The 17,756-nt window shown below is 44.7% G+C and overlaps 2 protein-coding genes across 2 annotated transcripts in view; one reads left to right on the plus strand and one right to left on the minus strand.

Moving 5' to 3' along the window:
• LOC146980466 (endosome-associated-trafficking regulator 1-like) overlaps nucleotides 1-17,756 on the minus strand; it is a 537,750-nt gene that overhangs the window by 448,252 nt on the left and 71,742 nt on the right. The gene's annotated exons all lie outside the window — the stretch shown is intronic.
• LOC146980483 (NLR family CARD domain-containing protein 3-like) lies at nucleotides 9,225-12,781 on the plus strand. Its single transcript, XM_085787901.1, has 6 exons — nucleotides 9,225-9,468; nucleotides 9,845-11,639; nucleotides 11,754-11,927; nucleotides 12,019-12,192; nucleotides 12,284-12,457; nucleotides 12,712-12,781. The coding sequence occupies exons 1-6, from the start codon at nucleotides 9,225-9,227 to the stop codon at nucleotides 12,779-12,781; spliced, it is 2,631 nt and encodes an 876-aa protein (XP_085644027.1).

Genomic DNA, 17,756 nt, shown 5'->3' on the forward strand with positions numbered 1-17,756 from the left:
GATTTGAAAGAACAGTTTGATGTGAGAAGGATTTGAACTTTCCTTCCTTCAGCACCACCTGCTGGTTGACAGCAGAATGACACTGTGGTGGACAGGTGTGTAAACCTTGTTGTGTAAACCTTGTTGTTGTGACTGAGTGCAGCTCTTCCTGCAGGTGGAGGCTCATCCCTCACTTCACTTTGCTGCGGAACAGACGAGTGTAGTTCACAGTTGTTTTTCACTACAGCCACTTGTTCAGTAACTCTGATGGAGGATTTGTCTTATTTTCACATCTGCACAATTCCAACCTGTTGCCATTCCGACGGCCCGCCGGCGGGCCGTCGGGGGGGTTTTAATCAGGGAGGTGTCACAGAGGATGTCACCAGTCACTTGAAATAGTCATGCCACATATCGTTGGAAAGCTAAAACTCTTGTGATTAAAGATATGCCGACCATTCCTAAATATAATCATCACAGCAACACTCGAATCAGACTATAAACATGCTAACAAAGTTCGTAAAAAGCCGATATAACTCACGATTTGTGTCAGGGCAGGCTCAGGATCACAGGGTTTCCCCACAAACTTGGTGTCGTTACATTCAGAAAAGTCCAGTAAATCCAATCCAGTAAAGTATTTAGTCCAAAACACACGGTTGTACCGGTAGATAACCTCATCCCGCTGCTGCATCTTATGAAATTACGCATTGTATATCCAGTAAATCCGTTTATTTCTCCTCATAAGTCCGGCGTTTACATGAAAACAATGTTTATTTCACTTTACAAAATGGCGCTGCCCTCTGACCTTTCGATTGACAGCTCACTCGACCAATCACAAGCTCCCTCTCTCCGGCTGCCGCCTGCAATAGCGAATGAGTGGCTGTGTCTCATGAGGAACATCCCCTCCGACAGCGCTGAATGGCTTCAGCCAATAGAAACCAATCCCGATGACAACTGTAGCATTGAATAGCCAATGAAATTACGAAACGAACGATGTGCTGCATTCACGGTCCCTGGGAAAAGGCAGCACCGCCATTTTCATGCGTAACTTTGCAAAAGCTGCACTTTGGCGCATGTATTGTTTGTCAATGGCAACTTTAGGAAAACGCCTAGATATACACTTAGAAAAACATGTGTAAAATACTCATTTTTAGCAGGATTGTTATCAAATTTGAACTGGGGCCAGGTAAGGCTTCATGCTGTAGTCCCATTGTGTTTTCCAGCTAAAATTCTCAGCTACACTCATCTTCAGGCATCTGATTGCAACAAAAAAATTCAGGCGAGAATAAAAACATTCTAATTCAGTGTGCTCCCACTTAGATTACTCAATGATAGTAGCACTTATAGTGATTATTTCAGTTTGGGGAAAAACTTCAGAGTGATACCTTTCAAAAGAGACCAAGCCCATCCATATTCTCCAAACAGTTCAAGAACAGCATTCAATTTACTTTGGGTACGCCTTGGATAGGCGAATATTACAGAATTTATAGGAGTGACAAGGGGTTCCATTAAAAAGCTCTGTATAATTACACAAACTTAATACTGAAATAATAAGTCCTAAAAGTAACAAAGGGAAGGAGACATGAAGTTTAATGACAGTACTGAGACTTCCTCCCCCACTCCAGCAATAACTGTGTCAACCACAAAGTCACGTCGACTATGTTCAGTCGTGTCACATGATTTCTCAGAAAGGTCTTCCTGTGGTGTTGTTCCACTTCCCTTTGCTGTGACAGCAGCTCAGAGACCAGTCGACTGTCACTGACTGAAGGACAAACTGATGAAGACCCTCACATGTTAAAGTCCTGATGGAAAGTCTGTAAGTTCTGCTGCTTTTCTCTCTTTCTCTCATTTCCTGTTTGCAGTTCCCTGTTTTCTACTTCCTGTCTTTCCCGTTGTGTTCACTGTCGTCATGTTAATGTCTCTACTCTTTGACTGTGAAGTGATTATAGACTGATGCTGATGCTTCTCTCTGTGTTTCCTCTACAGGTGAAGGAAGAGCGACTCTGACTGGATGTGGGTCTGAATTCACCTGGTGAGTGTCGTCTTTGTTCTACCACTCAGCTGATTCATGTTCTCAGTCCAGAGGGGAACTCTCCTTTGTTCTGTTGTTCTCCAGTGGATAAAGGTTCAGTTGTACATGAAGGAAGGTGGTGAATGTTGTGTTTTAAACATTTAGCTATTGAAGGGGAACTATGCAAGATTTGAAAGAACAGTTTGATGTGAGAAGGATTTGAACTTTCCTTCCTTCAGCACCACCTGCTGGTTGACAGCAGAATGACACTGTGGTGGACAGGTGTGTAAACCTTGTTGTGTAAACCTTGTTGTTGTGACTGAGTGCAGCTCTCCCTGCAGGTGGAGGCTCAGCCCTCACTTCAATTTGCTGAGGAACAGACGAGTGTAGTTCACAGTTGTTTTTCACTACAGCCACTTGTTCAGTAACTCTGATGGAGGATTTGTCTTATTTTCATATCTGCACAATTCCATTAAAAAGCTCTGTATATTTACACAAACTTAATACTGAAATAATAAGTCCTAAAAGTAACAAAGGGAAGGAGACATGAAGTTTAATGACAGTACTGAGACTTCCTCCCCCACTCCAGCAATATTACTGTGTCAACCACAAAGTCACGTCCACTCTGTTCACAGTCGTGTCACATGATTTCTCAGAAAAGTCTTTATGTGTTATGTTTTTTAGAAACCCGCCTTGGGACTGCGGCTGAAATTTAGCAGTTGTGCTGAGTCCGGCACATTTACACTGGTACTTAATGCGTCAGTGTTGATGAATGTGCACTGTCCCAATTCAATAAATAAAGAAATGAAGAAATGAAATGAAATTGCCAGTTTGAAATGTTTTTGTCATTGAGGGTGCAACTACAATAAAGTAAGTAAGTAAGTAAGTAAGTAAGTTTAATTTATATAGCACTTTTCATAGATAAAATCACAAAGTGCTTTACAACAAGGGTAAAATGCAATAAAATACAGTACAGAGATCACAACAAAAAATACATAACAGCACAATTTCAGGAAAACTTTACAGAGGCCCCACAACGTCAACATCAGTTGAAAGCCTGTCTAAAAAGATAGGTTTTAAGTTCTTTCTTAAAACCTTCAGTGGACTCTACGCTGCGTAAGGTCGATGGTAGAGCGTTCCAAAGGCGAGGGGCTCAGGCCTGGAAAGAGCAGTCACCTCGTGTTTTAAAACAGGTGCGGGGGACCATCAAGAGTTTCTGGTCTGATGACCTTAGTGAACGTGAGGGGGAATAGGGTCTCAGCAGCTCAGTGATGTACGAGGGAGCTTGTTCATGGAGGGCTCTAAAAACAAGTACTAAAATCTTAAAATGAATCCTAAAATTTACTGGTAACCAATGTAAGGAATATAAAATTGGGGTGATATGATCCCTTTTCTTAGATCCAGTTATAAGCCTTGCAGCTGCGTTCTGCACGGTTTGAAGGCGATTTACAGCCTTTTTGTTAAAACACATAAAAAGAGCATTACAATAGTCAATGCGAGATGAAATAAAAGCATGTATTATCATCTCCATTTCAGGTCTTGAAATCATGGACCTCAGTTTCGCTATATTACGTAAGTGATAGAAACAATTTTTCACCAACTGTTTACAGTGGTAGTCCAGGGACATGTCCTTGTCAAAAACAACGCCTAGGTTGCGTATACTTGGTTGGACAGAAAGACCTAACTGACCTAGGTGCTGCTTTATGGGGGGGATGGCACTATCTGGGGCAATAATCAGTGTTTCAGTTTTGGCAGAATTTAGTTGAAGAAGATTGTCATTTAGCCATTTTTTGATGGCCGTCAAACAGGCAGTTAAATTGTCTAGTTTGTGTAGCTCATTCTGCTTGAAGGAGCAGTAGAGCTGCACATCATCAGCATATAGATGATAAGAGACATCACTGAACTCACTGATAATCTGTCCAAGAGGGGTCATGTAAAGCAAGAAGAGAAAAGGGCCAAGTACTGATCCCTGTGGGACCCCACAGGCTAGCCCTGTCAGGTCAGATGATAACTGGTTGACATGGACCAAAAAACTCCTGTCAGTCAGATAAGACCTGAACCAATTTAAAACAGTACCTGTAATCCCAAAAGTGGCTCTGAGTCTGTTTAATAAGACTTTATGGTCCACCATGTCAAATGCAGCGGTAAGATCTAACAATACCAGGGGCCTCATTTATCAAAGAGCGTGTAAAAGTCCTCTTAAATTTTCAGTACGACGGAAAGGCAAAATGTGCGTACGACCAAAAAATATACACTCTTTTCAGATCTATCAAACTCCGCGTACACAGGCTGCACGGTATTTCCCTTGATAGATCACACCGGACCTGAGAAAAGCGTGGATGAGAACACGCCTCATACCCAGCCCCCTAAACGGCCCCACGCAACCATAAGTGGTCAATGCAAATCAGTTACGTGCATATTAAGTAGCCATGTGCACTCTGGAAACGTGTGGAATGACGTCAGTGGAAGACGGTGAAGACAACAGACGGACGGAGAGCGGAGAAAGAAGCGGAATTTCTCTGAAAGCGAGATACACGGTAACACGGCAATATCAGTCAGAAACATCATCTTGCATTGAAAGGCTACAATAAAAACAAAAAACTCCCAAATCTAAATGAAACAGAACAGAAAGAAGAAGAATCATATTTATTCTGCCCCTTATTTTAGATTATGTCATAATAATTTAAAGCAGGGTTTCCACTGCCAGTCAGTAGTACTTTGCACCCCTTTCCACTAACCCCCAACTTCCGTTCACTGGAAGACTTTGATTTTCATTTGTGCATAGCTATATATTAAAAAAAAAACAAAAAAAACATTGAAGTCCACCAGTCTGTGACTTTTCCTAAAATAATGTTGGGCAGCACCCATTTTTGTTAAATACAATAAATATTATTCACACAAAAAATATCGATCATGTTTTCTCATTTGCTTTGATTTGCTCCGACATTATTGGGCTTGCTGCTTGCTTGTGTGTGTCCAGTCTGGCTACGTAACACACGCACATCGCAGAAATTATTTTCCAGACTGGACAGACGGGTTGTGGAAGAGGTGTAGCCTACATGCAGGGGAAAAATATCAATATGATATCAAAAGAAAACGAAATTAGTTTTATAAAGCCAGTATTTAGGAGCAAACTAGTGTAAATGCACAGGGGAAAAATCTGAGTCGCTGTGCTTTTCATGTAAAGTGCCGACGTCAACACGTGTGCGGTGGTGGTGGTGGTGGTGGTGGGGGGGGGGTCATCATCACCACCACTTGCTACTTCAAACAGTGTCCGCGCTCCTCTCTCCCTCGCACACTGCAGTTCTCTGACTCTGCAGCGGCGTCGCCAATTCCTCCTGTTCTTCAAAAAGCGTGTAAATCACGGTACGCCATGGTCGGACTGGTCGTAAATTTTTGCACTTACTCCCGACCAGTTTTGGTTTGATAGATCCCAAATTAGGCGGAGAAAAGTGCGTACGCACAAAATGGGGGAAAGAGCGTGTAAAAAAACGTGTATCCACAATGATAAATGAGGCCCCAGGACTGTATATTGACCAGAGTCTGCTGCCATCAGGACATCACTTGATACTCTGATTAGGGCTGTCTCGGTCGAGTGTTTTTTTCTGAAACCTGATTGGAAGGTATCAAAGATAGAGTTTGCATCAATGAAGGCAGTTAATTGTTCAGCTACTACCTTTTCCATAATTTTGGCCAGAAAAGGGAGCTTTGAAATGGGCCTATAGTTTTTCAAATCAGCAGGATCCAGGTTTGGTTTCTTTAATTTAGGTTCCACTGCTGCTTGTTTAAAGGAATCTGGAACAACACCAGTTTGGAGAGATTGATTTATGATCTCTACAATGCAGGGGCCAGTGGAGCCAAAAGTTTTAAGGAACAGTGATGTCGGGAGTATGTCCAGAGGGCTAGAGGACGGAGCCATGGTGGCAAGGATCGCACTGATGTCTGGCAGTGAGACCAAAGAAAACAGGGACCAGTTACACCGGGGAGGCTGAATAGTGCAAGGATTTGGAACAGTAAAAGAAAAATTGGCCCTGATGTCATTGATTTTGTTTACCATAAAACTGGCAAAAGCATTACAATCCGTCATAGAGGAGACCGGGGCAGTGGGGACAGTAGGGGATGTAATAGAGCTAATGGTCTCAAACAGAAACTTGGGATTTCTCTTATTAATAGAGATAAGTTGGGCGAAATAGGCAGTTCTTGCTGTCTTTAGTGCATTGTTTAATGCTAATCTCAGATCCTTGAGGTATAGCCTGTGAACCTCAAGCTTCGATGCTTTCCACAGCCGCTCTGCCTTGCGGCAGCTTTTCCTATGATTTAAAATCTCTTCATTTATCCAGGGGCAGGGCTTCCTTAGGGAGGTAGATCTTGATTTGATTGGAGCTACTTTATCAATAATAGACTTGCATCGAAGATTAAAACACTGTACTAGTGAATTTACATCAACATCATCATCATCATCATCATCATCATCAACGTTTGAGGCAGACTCAGCATCAAACAAGGAAATAAAACTATCAACAACAGACTGATTTATAAAACGTTTCTTTCCTTGAACCCTACTTGGAATATGCTTCTCAACATATTCCATATCAAAGGAGACACAGCTGTGGTCACTGACAAGAAGATCCTCTACATGTAGATTTTCAATGGTCAATCCATATGAAAATATAAGGTCCAGTGTGTGTCCCTTACTGTGTGTTGAACCAGAGACATGTTGCACGAGGTTAAAAGACTCAGTGATATTTAAAAACTCAGCAGCAGTAGAAGATCATCAATGTGAATATTAAAATCACCAATAATTAAAACCTTCTCCAATTTAATGATAGAAGTTAAGAGTTCAGTGAAGTCAGATAAAAACCCAGTAACTGGGCCAGGAGGGCGATAGATTAAAAAGCAGTAAAAAGGGTTTTTTTCGTTTATCTTAGTCACTTGAAGCTCAAATGAGGGGACACAGTCGGAGTTCACCAACCTAATTTTGAGGCATTCACGGAAGACAACAGCGAGGCCCCCGCCACGTCCTGTGAGGCGGGGTGTAGCAACAAAAGAGTATTCCGCGGGACACAGCTCCTTTAGCAATGTGACATATACAAACAACATCTGGGATTTTAATCTATCCATATAGCCACATCCAGTTTTGAAGATATTTCCCCATTTTTCACAACAGGGACCTGGATCCTATCAGAAACTTAGCCTACACGTAAAACATATTGCACTGGGAGGAAAATGCCAAAACAGACTGCAGTGCATCCAGAAAAAAAATCATATCAGGATGTAAGAGTCACAACATCTCAAAGACCCGACAGACAAACAGCCAATCATTTAACAGCTGTGTAGGTGGGTTACAACATCATCGGCAGGTTAATTCATAATAACAGAAGCTGCTGTGAGGACGTGAGAACGTGAGAACGTGAGGCTGAAGGAGTGGAGAGTGAAAAAGGACACGTTAGCTCGACGTTGTCGACGCCGGGCAGAGGACGGAGCTAAACCACGGCACAGCCATTCTGCTGCGCTGACGGACCCGCGGAGATCCCTGGTGACCGTGCGTCTGCCCTGACTCTGAGGCCACGGCGGTAATAATGACGCAGCGTCAGGCCGCTCACCGTCACTTGATCTCAGAATTAAATACGCTGAGCCGCGAGTGTCGGGGTGTGCAGCGACCCTGGGTTCCGCCTTTGCTGCGTGTCAAATCAAATCATATCTCTCTCTCTCTCCCTCCTCCTTCTCTCCAGCTGTCCTTTCAAAATAAGAGCGCAGAAAGCCCGCAAAACAAAACAGTGACTCGTGAGCTGGTGGCAGTGAGAAATTTAGCGGTGGAGGTGCCAGCGTGCCAATTATTATGCCGCGGCGTGCCTGTGTTTATTTCACGATACGTTTTTTTGCAGCACGATGCATTTCATCACATTTTGTATCGCCAAACGATATTTCGTCCCATCCCTAGTAGTGACGGGGCTTTGCACCAGTCGGTCCCTGATTGGCCAACGTGCTGTGTCAATCACAGCGGAGACGCTGATTGGCTCGGCCTACTGGGGGTTTCAGGCCAAACGCTTACAACGGGGATGAGGCCAGACTCTCCCTCAGAAATGAAATGAATTGCATTTCCGGGAGCGGCTGGTTTACGAGGCTACTGCCAGACTACTGACAAGGTAAAAAAAAATAACAGACTACTGACAAAGTCAAAAAAAACCTACCACATCACACCCATTCTCGCCACTCTGCACTGGTTACCGGTCCCGTTCAGAATTCATTTCAAGGTGCTGCTACTCACTTATAAAGCCCTCCACTGGAGAGAGGAGGGGGTGTGACTCACCATCAGTGGGAGACGTGTGCCTGGTACCACGCATTTTTTTCATAGCGTCCGGTGGACACGGCCCCTACTGCTCTGAGCGCCCATGACCAACGGCCGTGTCCACCAAACACACTTTTGGAGTGGTCGCTCTCTCTCTCTCTCTCCCTCGCTCTCCCTCAGAACGCTGCCGTTACCAGGTTACAAAACAAGCCGCTTGACAAGCGCGGCGCTGTTCCAAAAGTTGAACATATTTCAACTCTGAGCCTCTGAGCGCCACAACAAAAAAAGGAAACGCCGAGAGCTTTTTTTTTTCCCGGCGAGGGCGCTGAGTGGTGTGCACGCCGAGCTCTATAGGATCTGAATGAAAAGTAGATGCCCAGAGCGCTAAAAGGGCGTCCGGTGGACACGGCCCCTTTAGGTCAGAAGAGGTCTTTTTTTCACGGCACCCCTGACGCAGTCAGACGGCACCCCAGTGTGCCACGGCACCCACTTTGAGAAAGGCTGATCTAAACTATATTGTCTTGAAGTTCTAAATGTGTTTTATACTGATTGTGTGATTGACTGTCCTTTTTAAACAGAGCAAATCATTTTTATACCATAGTTTTATTTTGGATGCTTGATTTAATTTACTTTGCACACAAAAACAGATTTCACAAAAACCAAAAACTACCAGGGTCAAAATTATGAGACTGTGTCTGAGGAGCAGACTGAACACTGAAATACCTTCTGTCTTTTGTTGGCCATCACTGCTGTGAGTCACACTGATGTTTGTCCTGTGTACAGATGGAGGACATTTCAGATTTACCCTACCAGTGTTAAATACTGTATATTAATTAACAAACCAGGGATGTGATGGCACTAAATAGAGTCACATCCCTTACCATGATAAATTGTGGTATCAGTCTTGGTGAAACAGTGTCACTGATCTGATTCTGTCAGGCAACAAAGATGGCGACATCTGTGAAGGAGCAGCTGCTGCAGATTTTGAAGAATTTGGGGAAAGAAGAGCTGAACAGCTTCCAGTGGTACCTGCAGGATGCTGACTTACTGGGTGGTTTCCCTGCCATCCCAAAGTGTGACCTGGAGAAAGCAACCAGAGAGAAAACAGTGGACTTGATGGTCGGCATGCACACTACTGAGAAAGTTCTGCAGGTGGCGACGTTCATTTGGAAGAAGATGAGAAGTAATGAAGGTCAGTCATGGGAAGTGCAGCTAGGGTTTTACCTTTGTTAAATATCTTGGCTTTGTAACTATTTCCACACAGAGGACAAAGTCAACTGGGTTGGTCCTGCTACTCCTCATGATTAATGATTCCCTTTCCTCCAACAGGACAAGATCCGTCAGTAGCAGCAGCAGCAGCAGCAGCAGCAGAAGCAGCAGAAGCAGCAGCAGCAGCAGGTGAAGTTAAACACCTTTTGTGAGGGGATGTCACATTTCACTGTTGTAGTCATCACCATGACTACATGAATTTAGATCCAAATATTTCTGTGTTTAGATTCATTTACTGTGACCTGTTGTTACGAGGACCTTTACCTTATTGTCCTATTATCTATTGTTCATTCATTCAGAAGCTCTTCACAAATGCCAGCCTAAACTCAAAGACAACCTGAAGGAGAAGTTCCAGCATGTGTTTGAGGGCATCGCTATAGCAGGACACCAAACCCTTCTGAACCAGATCTACACAGAGCTCTACATCACTGAGGGAGGGACTGGAGAGGTCAATGATGAACATGAGGTCAGACAGATTGAAACAGCGTCCAGGAAACCAGACAGACCAGAAACAACCATCAGACAAGAAGACATCTTTAAAGCCCAACCTGGAAGAGACCGACCAATCAGAAAAGTGATGACAAAGGGAGTGGCTGGCATTGGGAAAACAGTCTTAACACAGAAGTTCACTCTGGACTGGGCTGAAGGCAAAGCCAACCAGGACATACACTTCACATTTCCCTTCACCTTCAGAGAGCTGAATGTGCTGAAAGAGAAAAAGTTCAGCTTGGTGGAACTTGTTCATCACTTCTTCTCTGAAACCAAAGAAGCAGGAATCTGCAGGTTTGATCAGTTCCAGGTCGTCTTCATCTTTGACGGTCTGGACGAGTGTCGACCTCCTCTGGACTTCCACAACACTGAGATCCTGACTGATGTGACAGAGTCCACCTCAGTCAACGTGCTGCTGACCAACCTCATCAGGGGGAACCTGCTTCCCTCTGCTCGCCTCTGGATAACCACACGACCTGCAGCAGCCAATCAGATCCCTCCTCAGTGTGTTGACATGGTGACAGAGGTCAGAGGGTTCACTGACCCACAGAAGGAGGAGTACTTCAGGAAGAGGTTCAGAGATGAGGAGCAGGCCAGAGAGATCACCTCCCACATCAAGACCTCACGAAGCCTCCACATCATGTGCCACATCCCAGTCTTCTGCTGGATCACTGCTACAGTTCTGGAGAAGCTGTTGAAGACCAGAGAGGGAGGAGAGCTGCCCAAGACCCTGACTCAGATGTACATCCACTTCCTGGTGGTTCATCTGAAACTGAAGAAGGCCAAGTATGATGGAGGAGCTGAGACAGATCCACACTGGAGTCCAGACAGCAGGAAGATGATTGAGTCTCTGGGAAAACTGGCTTTTGAGCAGCTGCAGAAAGGAAACCTGATCTTCTATGAATCAGACCTGACAGAGTGTGGCATCGATATCAGAGCAGCCTCAGTGTACTCAGGAGTGTTCACACAGATCTTTAAAGAGGAGAGCGGCCTGTACCAGGACAAGGTGTTCTGCTTCGTCCATCTGAGTGTTCAGGAGTTTCTGGCTGCTCTTCATGTCCATCTGACCTTCATCAACTCTGGACGCAACCTGATGTCACAACAACAAACAACATCCAGGTGGTCTCAAGTGTTTAGAGACAAATATACACATTTCTACCAGAGCGCTGTGGACGAGGCCTTAAAGAGTCCAAATGGACACCTGGACTTGTTCCTCCGCTTCCTCCTGGGTCTTTCATTGGAGACCAATCAGAATCTCCTACGAGATCTGATGACTCAGACAAGAAGTGAATCACAGACCAATCAGAAAACAGTCCAGTACATCAAGAAGAAGATCAGTAAGAATGTGTCTGCAGAGAAAAGCATCAACCTGTTCCACTGTCTGAATGAACTGAATGATCGTTCTCTAGTGGAGCAGATCCAACAGTCCCTGAGATCAGGAAGTCTCTCCACAGATAAACTGTCTCCTGCTCAATGGTCGGCTCTGGTCTTCATCTTACTGTCATCAGGAGAAGATCTGGACGAGTTTGACCTGAAGAAATACTCTGCTTCAGAGGAGGCTCTTCTGAGGCTGCTGCCAGTGGTCAAAGCCTCCAACAAAGTTCTGTAAGTGTAGAGATAGTTGGATTTATTCATCATTGTATAAAAACACTTCTGTCTTTTCAACAGGACAGAAAATAAATCCCTTTCTTCTTTAATTCCTCATGATCATCTCTTCAGACTGAGCGGCTGTAAGCTCTCAAAGAGAAGCTGTGAAGCTCTGTCCTCAGTCCTCAGCTCCCAGTCCTCTAGTCTGAGACACCTGGACCTGAGTAACAACAACCTGCAGGACTCAGGAGTGAAGCTGCTGTCTTGTGGACTGGAGAGTCCACACTGTAGACTGGAGACTCTCAGGTGAGGATCCATCTAGCTGTTTATCTGATGCCACTTGAACACAGCAGCAGGTGTTGACAGAGAGTTCCTGTGTGTTGTTGTGTGTGTTCAGTCTGTCAGGATGTCTGGTCACAGAGGAAGGCTGTGCTTCTCTGGCCTCAGCTCTGAGCTCCAACCCCTCCCATCTGAGAGAGCTGGACCTGAGTAACAACGACCTGCAGGACTCAGGAGTGAAGCTGTTGTCTGGTGGACTGGAGAGTCCACACTGTAGACTGGAGACTCTCAGGTGAGGATCCATCCAGCTGTTTATCTGATGACATGTGAACACACCTCCAGGTGTTGACAGTGGTTTCCTGTGTGTTGTTGTGTGTGTTCAGTCTGTCAGGATGTCTGGTCACAGAGGAAGGCTGTGCTTCTCTGGCCTCAGCTCTGAGCTCCAACCCCTCCCATCTGAGAGAGCTGGACCTGAGCTACAACCATCCAGGAGCCTCAGGGGTGAAGCTGCTGTCTGCTGGACGGGAGGATCCAGACTGGAGACTGGAGACTCTCAGGTATGGAGAGGCTGCTGCAACCACACACAATGGGGACTTTAAGCAACAGCGGATTTTGCCACGGCTAAGGCAGCCGGAAATAAATCTCTCCTGACGCTGGTGCCGTAGCCGTCAAATCCGTAGTAGTCATTAAGCAAGATGCTGCAGCTGCGGTAGCTGTCAGATCAAACAGCTGATCGCTCACGTGACAGGGTGAGGGTATAAACACAGCTGATTTGAGCGCAGACCTGTCAGAATGCCCTGTCCTGCGTCAGGTGTGCTGCACAGCGTCAGATGGAACTTTATATGAACGCAGCCCAAAGCGACCGGTGCCTCTCACAGTGACCAAGCTCAGATAAATACATTGGATCAGCTGTAGTTTATCGCGTGTCCTCCCGCATAAAGCCGCAATATACCGGAGCTCCTAAAAAAAAAAAAAAACGCTATGTGCGGTGGAGCTGAAAACAGCTGAGTTCTCTACTACAGCTGAACAGCTGACATGTGGTCAAGACGTAGGCTACAGTGACCTGTCACAGTGTCACCTAAACTTCAACCTCAGACTGTCTGCTTCCTAGGTGATCACACAGGGAGAGCATGAATGTGTGATGAGTTGTGTTACAGAGTCCTGTATCAATAGGCTTATTCGTCAGTGCTTAATGTTTATTTATTAATTAATAGACCTAGCCTATATGCTGAGAAATAAGATTGTAGGCTAAATCAAACAAATCCTACAGGGAAGACCAATTTATGTTTAACGAATCAAATATTGTTTTGGTCAAGTCAACTGATAAATAGGCTCTTTTTGGGGGGAGGGGGGGGCACACAGCTGTTTATTTTTCATTAAAGGATCATAGGGCAGGATTTGTGAGAAAATACCGGAAAATACCCATGCGTTTTACGTTTTTTAAATAATAATGGGTGAGGAAGCGTTCAAAACCAAAAAGAACGAGCCCATCCGCGTATCTCTCGATTGCCCTGAACGGGGTCTGTGCTGCAAAATGCGCTGCAATTCAGGGGGTGAATTTCGCGCGTTGGCCGGCGGACCTGACGTCAGCGCGTCCACGACTGCCTTCGAATGGATCAATGGAATGGAGACATGAAGAGGGCAACCGCGGCAGAGCCATTGATATAGTAACAGAGTGGCGACACTCCCTGTTATCGCTCTGAACCACGGTGGATCCAATTTAGGCCTACTGTTACTGCCAGCAAACGACCCAGCACAACTGTGTCGTGGAAATATTGGTCCTGCCGGTGGCGAGTCAAAGAACAAGACAGGAGATCTGTGTTCTGTTCCCTTCTCCCCTTCTCTGTGGAGAATGGAGAATAAACTTGGGTGCATGCTACCATTTGGCCTACTTGTGCTCAAATACCTAAAACATTAGGCTACATCTGGTTTGTGTACTAGCCTAACATTTTGATCCATGACACTCGTGCTCCTAATTATTTGCTATCACACACAGTATTCATCATGCTCAATAAGTTGCAGAGGCAAAAATGTTTTAAGCCATTTTTCAGCCAGATTGAGAAAAATAGCTAATTGTTTTTCTATGTTCTCACCACCCAGACCTATCTCTTTCTCTCTCTATCTATCTATCTGTGGCAAAAATCAGAATCACAATCATTTTTGATTGATAGTGAGATCACAGTTATTTAACATGATTATTCATTGGTAAATAAGGAAGGAGTATCTGTGCGCTGCAGCCACTCCACAGGTGGAGGTCGGTGCTCTCAGGAAGGACCAAAAACTTGAGGAAGCGAAAAGAGGAACCTGGAGCACACGAGTCACTGGTGATGGAAATAATTTACTTAGTGCAGAAACAAGACCAACGTTTCGACGTACAACGTCTTCATCAGGGTCAAATGGTTCTGGTGCGGACTACAAGGCATTTAAATATCCTCCCGACTGTGATTGGTTAAGGAGGGTGGGAGTGCCAGCGCCTATCACATGGCCGCATACATCAATTCAGAACCAATCAAAAGTGTTCATTCGTTACAAAATATACAACTATACAAACATCAATATAAACAACATTTACACTTTCATCAAGTAACAGATCGGTACGGGCAAATGGCACATAGCAAGATCAAAACGAAAAAACAAAAAAGCAGCAAAAAAGCAACACGGAACACACAGTAGCCTGATACAAAACACATAGGCTATTAGAGACAATTAAAGAAAACATGAGAGACTGAGTTCTTCATTCAGTCCGAGTGGTTCCACTGTGTTGAGGGTGTAAATCCATTCAACAGCGACACGAACTTCAGCCTAGTCACATGTGATGTACAAAGTCTTTATACTTGTATCCCACATGAGGCAGGCTTGGAAGCACTGAAATTCTACCTAAATACGCGCGCAGACGCGCTTCCTCCTAATGATTTCTTACTCACTCTGACTGAACTGGTCCTCTCCAGAAACTATTTCCAGTATGCAGGCTCTTACTTTTTACAAAAGCAAGGTGTGAGCATGGGTAGTTCCTTTGCACCATCTTATGCCTGTTTAACCATGGGGTTTTGGGAAGATAAATTCATTCATAATGCGAATAATAATCTATTCCTCTCTAAGATCTTACTCTGGAAAAGATACATCGATGACATTTTGTTTGTTTGGGCGGGCACAACCCATGAACTTTCTGATTTTTTGATGTACATGAACTCAACCACACAGTATCTGCGATTCACTATGGAGCACTCTAAGGAGAAATTGAACTTTTTAGATCTAACCATCTTCAGAAATGCTGAGGGGGGACTTGAAACTACAATTTATAGGAAACCACTAAGCAGAAACACGCTCCTTAGAGCTGACAGCCATCATCCGCAGAAACTTATCAACAGTATTCCAACAGGTCAGTTCTTACGTCTGAAAAGAAACTGCAGCACACAGGATGAGTTTAATCTCAAGGCGGTTGAGCTGAGCGAACGCTTCTCGAGCAGAGGCTACAGAGATGACGTCATTCAAGTGGCCTGTCAGCGAGCAATGCGCGCTGACAGGTCCCGCCTCCTGCAGAAATCCCAGCGGACACGCACATCCTCACGCCCATGCTTCTCCACAGAATTCTCCCCCATTGCCGGTCAAATTAAACACACCATAATCAAACATTGGCACATCTTACAAAGCGACCCGGCCCTGAAACACCTGTGTGAAGAACCCCCCCTTGTTTCTTTCAGAAAAGCCCGCTCCCTCAGAGACAGAGTGGTCCACACAATGACACCGCCCCCCCAAAAAACCACCTGGCTGCCTGCTCCCCCCTCTGGGTTCTACAGATGTGGTCACTGCGCGCACTGCTCTAACTCCTCTGACACTAAACACTTCTGTCACCCCCGGACTGGTAAAAAATACCCCATAAACTCTTTTATTAATTGCAGTACCACACATGTCATCTACATGCTCAAATGCCCCTGCAGTATGGTGTACATCGGCCAAACAAAACGCCCTTTAAAAGTCCGTATAGCTGAACATAAAGCAGCTATCCGGAACAATAACATGGACTACGCAGTCGCTCGTCATTACAAGCAGGCAAACCACGGCTCCGCTGCGACTCTGCGTTTCTGGGGCATAGAGAAAATGTCTCCCTCCTTGAGGGGCGGAGATATTATCAATAAGCTCCTCAGGAGGGAGGCGTTTTGGATTTACACCCTCAACACAGTGGAACCACTCGGACTGAATGAAGAACTCAGTCTCTCATGTTTTCTTTAATTGTCTCTAATAGCCTATGTGTTTTGTATCAGGCTACTGTGTGTTCCGTGTTGCTTTTTTGCTGCTTTTTTGTTTTTTCGTTTTGATCTTGCTATGTGCCATTTGCCCGTACCGATCTGTTACTTGATGAAAGTGTAAATGTTGTTTATATTGATGTTTGTATAGTTGTATATTTTGTAACGAATGAACACTTTTGATTGGTTCTGAATTGATGTATGCGGCCATGTGATAGGCGCTGGCACTCCCACCCTCCTTAACCAATCACAGTCGGGAGGATATTTAAATGCCTTGTAGTCCGCACCAGAACCATTTGACCCTGATGAAGACGTTGTACGTCGAAACGTTGGTCTTGTTTCTGCACTAAGTAAATTATTTCCATCACCAGTGACTCGTGTGCTCCAGGTTCCTCTTTTCGCTTCCTCATGATTATTCATTGGCTTTGGTAACATCATGAATTTATTGAACATTGATAATAGCTTTTAAGCACAGCACTGCACCGCAATGCTAAGGCTTTTTACCAGACAAAAATAATAAATTGCGTTATTGCTCAATTAATATATTACTAGTGTGCACTTGAGCCTACAGTGATATTGGTATGTTATTTACATGTTGATATATGCAGCAGCAATATTGCTAGATGGATCATTCATTAAATCTCAGCACGGAGTTTCACTTTCAGCTCTGCTGTGTTAGTAGACAAAATGCTATAGCACACACACTGAACCAAAAGGCTAACTTACTTTAAACTTCAGGTAAACAACTCATATTTAGACAGCAATTCTACCAGTCAGCACCACTCTCTCTCTTTCTCTCTCTCCACCTCGCAAACCAATATACCAACGTAAGGGGGGGTCGGAGGGGGGAGCTCGCCTTTGAATACTTGAACAACGATCTCACCTTGTCTTTGCTCATCTCTAATCTCATCTTCAGAAGAGCTGCCAGGACTGACCACTGCTGCTTCTGCTGCTCCAGCTGCTGCGGCTGCGCCACTCTCTGTTTCTGAAACTGGTTAATATTGACAACTAACGTTAGCTGACCTGTAATTGTCTTTATACTTACAGCCGCAAGCAGCCTGGTTGGCAGCTAGCTAAGCTAAAGACTTCACGTGAGCATACAAATATAAGCAGCAGCTGTCTGGAGTGGACTATGTTAACTTTAATTGGACTTTGCATGACAAGCTAACTTGGTTCACCTTTGGGAAAGAAAGCAGTCAGTAGTGATGGTTACACCCCGCCTATCCGAAGCCTCGCCTTTCCGACAATAGACTTCCATTCATCGTAATAGCGGGGTTTTCTATTTTTTCTAAAGACCCCGCTACTCCGAAAAGGCCAGTGGGGGAAACCCCCCCACTCCGAACGGACAGACGGACCTAATCAGAAAGGAACCAGAGGCTGTGCAGTGCGCAGTGCGCATTGATCCTTTTTTCCTTTTTGGGGTCAAACGGATCATGTGCATAATTAACTGCAAAACAAGCAAATACTTCATACTGTATTAATGACTTATAATGTTCATTATGCTTCTAGCCTGTCTAGCCTCTACCTGGTCTTTTTACTAAACTTAACCAACTCCTTTCTTCATTGCCTAAACCCAACCAAAGCATCTCCCTCAGTCAGCTGTCAGCACGAG

The sequence above is a fragment of the Trachurus japonicus genome, chromosome 9 (assembly GCF_045865225.1).
Source record: "Trachurus japonicus isolate A0001 chromosome 9, Traja_1.0".
Classification (NCBI taxonomy): domain Eukaryota; kingdom Metazoa; phylum Chordata; class Actinopteri; order Carangiformes; family Carangidae; genus Trachurus; species Trachurus japonicus.